The sequence below is a fragment of the Carassius carassius genome, chromosome 40, assembly GCF_963082965.1.
Source record: "Carassius carassius chromosome 40, fCarCar2.1, whole genome shotgun sequence".
NCBI classification, from domain to species: domain Eukaryota; kingdom Metazoa; phylum Chordata; class Actinopteri; order Cypriniformes; family Cyprinidae; genus Carassius; species Carassius carassius.
In genome coordinates, this window is record NC_081794.1 from 2175431 (window position 1) to 2179063 (window position 3633).

The 3633-nt window shown below is 44.6% G+C and overlaps 1 protein-coding gene across 1 annotated transcript; it reads left to right on the top strand.

Moving 5' to 3' along the window:
- The first annotated feature begins 330 nt into the window (after positions 1-330).
- Positions 331-3280, top strand: tob1b (transducer of ERBB2, 1b). The gene is made up of 2 exons (XM_059531674.1): positions 331-511; positions 1859-3280. Exon 2 carries the CDS (start codon positions 1948-1950, stop codon positions 2932-2934), a length of 987 nt encoding a protein of 328 aa, XP_059387657.1. The 5' UTR covers positions 331-511; positions 1859-1947; the 3' UTR covers positions 2935-3280.
- The last annotated feature ends 353 nt before the right edge of the window (positions 3281-3633 follow it).

A 3633-nucleotide genomic window follows, 5' to 3' on the forward strand; every position in this document is an offset into this window, starting at 1 on the left:
TGTCTCGATAAATCAAATACACAAAAGAACCACCAGTATATTATTGCTTTTATGTTTAGATTGCCTAACGTTACGCGTGGGAGGAAGACACTTAATACATAACTAGAAACGCTCGTTTATAAATGTACTGAACGTTTATTGGACGAGGGGCGGGTCTTTTGCCTATCGAGGTTGCGTGCAGCCAATCAGCACGATCATTTGGAGGCAAATATATGACGAAGGCGCGTTTGTCCAATCGTAAGTGCCGCTGGGGTTTTGACCTCTGAAAACCGCATCACCGCCCCCATCATGTCCGTGGCGGAGGAGCGCTATAAAGGAGATCCAGTCAGGAGTTTAAAGGGCAGAGTTGTAAAAACTCCCAGGCAGTGGGGAGTCGGATTGCCTGACGACAGACTCCAAAAAAACACCACAATTCCCTGAAGAAAAACAGCTAATATTGATGCAACCTAAGTGGAATAATCTTTTCGATAGCTAGGAACCGAAGCGGAAGCTACCAGGAGAGAAGAAAACAGTAAGTATGTGGCATTGAGCCGTCGAAATGTGTAAAACTGAGGCGTTTGATGTGGGTAAAAGAAAAATATAACGTCATATATCGGTGCATCTCAAAGACATTGCGTCAAAAGGCTTGTTTATTCCAAAAATGTTGAAATTTATACGCTGTATCATGGCTCGGTGGAACACAAAAAGAGGCGTCAGGCAGAATGACAGCCTCAGTCACCATTCGCTTTATACACAATGCATCGAAAGTCAATAGTGACTGAGGATGTCAGTCCCCTAAAATGTTCCTTTTGCGCTCCACGAAATGGAAACAAGAGTGTGAGTGTGAGTGCGCTGTCGCTTTAAAAGTGGGATTAATTCAGATTCTGTTTGCCCGCTTGAATAAAAACCTGGCAGTTTTTAATGAATGATCGGTTTTCTCATGAATTAATTTTATTCAGCTCTCTAAAACCGAGCTAGAGCGAGCGAGTTCGTCTGTTTACAGAAAGCCTCCAGAATGTTCCCAATCCATATTCATAACATCAACGGCCGTGTCTCAATAACTACGTTCGATGCTCACTAGGCGCATCCGCCGTTTTAACAGACGCACTATTTTACGCCTTCCGCGCTCTCTGCGTGACTAGATATCGAAACTCTCTGAAAGATTTCGTGTTATATTTGATGTACGGTTGTATCTGGTCGAGGCTACACACCCCGAGCGGAGCGTCACGCTATTGGTCGCGATCCTCGGGAAATCCGATCACCGATCTGTTGCGCAATCTGTGTCGCATTGTGTTCGCATGCCCTGGATTTGCATTCACATAAAGGCGTTTTTACGCAACAGTTGACGGAAAATATCAGGGAAGAGAATCCGTGTTATGTAATCTCCCTCGAATCCTGTAGATAATGCACGGTGCATTTAAACCAACTTGAGCACGTATTCAGGCCTTTGATTGAGTTGTGTTTGTTTACATAGACCACGAAACCAGTCAGAAGTGTCAACTTTGTTTTTGGAATTGAGATTTATGCATCATCTGTATAAATATTATAAAATTATTACATTTTAAAATCTGGAATCTGAGGGTGCAAAAAAAGTAAATACTGAGAAAACCACCTTTTAAAGTTGTCCAAATGAAGTTCTTAGCCATGCATATTACCAATCAAATTAAATTTGGACATTTACGGTAGGAAATTTACATCTTCATGGAACATGATCTTTACGTATCCTAATGATTTTTGACATAACAGAAAAATGGATGATTTTGACGCTTTACAATGTATTGTTGGTTATTTCTACAAATATACCCCAGTGACTTAAGACTGATTTTGTTCTGATTGGTCACATTCATCTCAATACCTTGCCTCTCTTCCCTCATTCAAGGAGCACAAGAAGATTTTCCACCAGCACTTCCGAGTCCCCACTGATCTCTACTGCCTTGGAGGTTTTTGCAGCACTCAACGAAAGCAGCTATGCAGCTTGAAATCCAAGTAGCGCTCAACTTCATCATTTCATACCTGTACAACAAACTCCCGCGGCGGAGAGTCAACATCTTCGGCGAGGAGTTGGAGCGGCAGCTGAAGAAGAAATACGAAGGACACTGGTACCCCGACAAGCCATACAAAGGATCCGGGTTTCGGTGCATCCACGTGGGAGAGAAGGTGGATCCGGTCGTGGAGGAAGCAGCCAAAGAAAGCGGACTGGACATCGAGGATGTCCGCAACAATTTGCCTCAGGATCTCAGCGTTTGGATCGACCCTTTCGAAGTGTCCTATCAGATCGGGGAGAAGGGAGCGGTTAAGGTGCTCTTCGTGGACGATAGCGGAGAGAACGGCTCCGAGCTGGACAAGGAGATCAGAAACAGTTTCAACCCGGAGGCTCAGGTCTTCATGCCAATTAGCGACCCGGTGGGCATCTCATCCGAGTCCAGCTCGCCGTCGCCTCCACCGTTTGGCCAGTCGGCGGCCGTCAGTCCATCCTTCATGCCGCGCTCCACCCAGCCTTTAACCTTCACCACCGCCTCATTCGCTGCAACCAAGTTCGGCTCCACCAAGATGAAGAACGGCGGCCGAAATGGCGGCAAAGTCGCTCGCAGCTCTCCCACCAACCTGGGTCTGAATGTCAACAGCCTCCTCAAGCAGAAAGCCATCTCCAGCTCCATGCATTCGCTCTACGGCTACGGCCTGGGAGCTTCGCCTCCGCTGCAGAAAGCGTCTGCGCTCTCGCCCAACGCCAAGGAGTTCGTGTTCCCCAACCTGCAAGACCAAGGGAGCTCCGGAGGCGCGACGTTCCCGAGCGAAAACCCGCTCGGCCTCAGTCCTCTTCAGTACAGCAATGCCTTCGACGTGTTTGCAGCCTACGGGAGCATCAACGACAAGTCGCTCGTGGATGGCTTAAACTTCAGTCTCAGCAACATGCAGTATTCAAACCAGCAATTCCAGCCAGTCATGGCTAACTAATGATTGTTGGCAAAAGGAAAACGAATGGTGAAGACGCACAACTATGGATGTGGAAACCAAGATCCCTATTAGTCACTGATAAGCGCATGTGCCCAAGGGTTTTTGTTTAAAAATTATTTTATTTTTTTTCTTCTCTCTCTCTCTCTCTCTGCCCCCCCCCCTCTCTCCCTCTCTCTCTCTGCCCCCTTGAGTTTGTACTAAAGCTTGTTACACACACACACGTCCGAGCTCGGTCAACATGCGTCTGTTTGCTGTTCCTTTTTTGCCAATAAAGCAAAAAATGATTTTTTTTTTTTACTACATTTTGGAAGAAAACTACTCTAAAACATTGGGGCGAAAAAAGAAACCCTGAAGCTTCAAGTTCTGGCCTCTTACAGTATTTTTATGTTGGCGAGACTTGGCTGATTTTTAAGAAATTGGCACTAATGCATCTATATCTGGGGTTATGTGGTCTCTTTTCTAATTGTATAATTTAATTGAGTACAGAGTTTGTAAGATATCAGAGTATATATATTGTTTCTACAACATGGTGTTGCATTTATATCTTTTTACTACTCCAGTGATCTGTGATGGCTGCAGAAGCTTTATGTTATAATATATTTTGTTTTTATTTTTTGTTTCTTTTTTTAAATTGTTAAAGAAATTCATCTTTAAAAAGTAGATTGAAAATTCTAAAGATTGTGTACAGAATATTCCCTA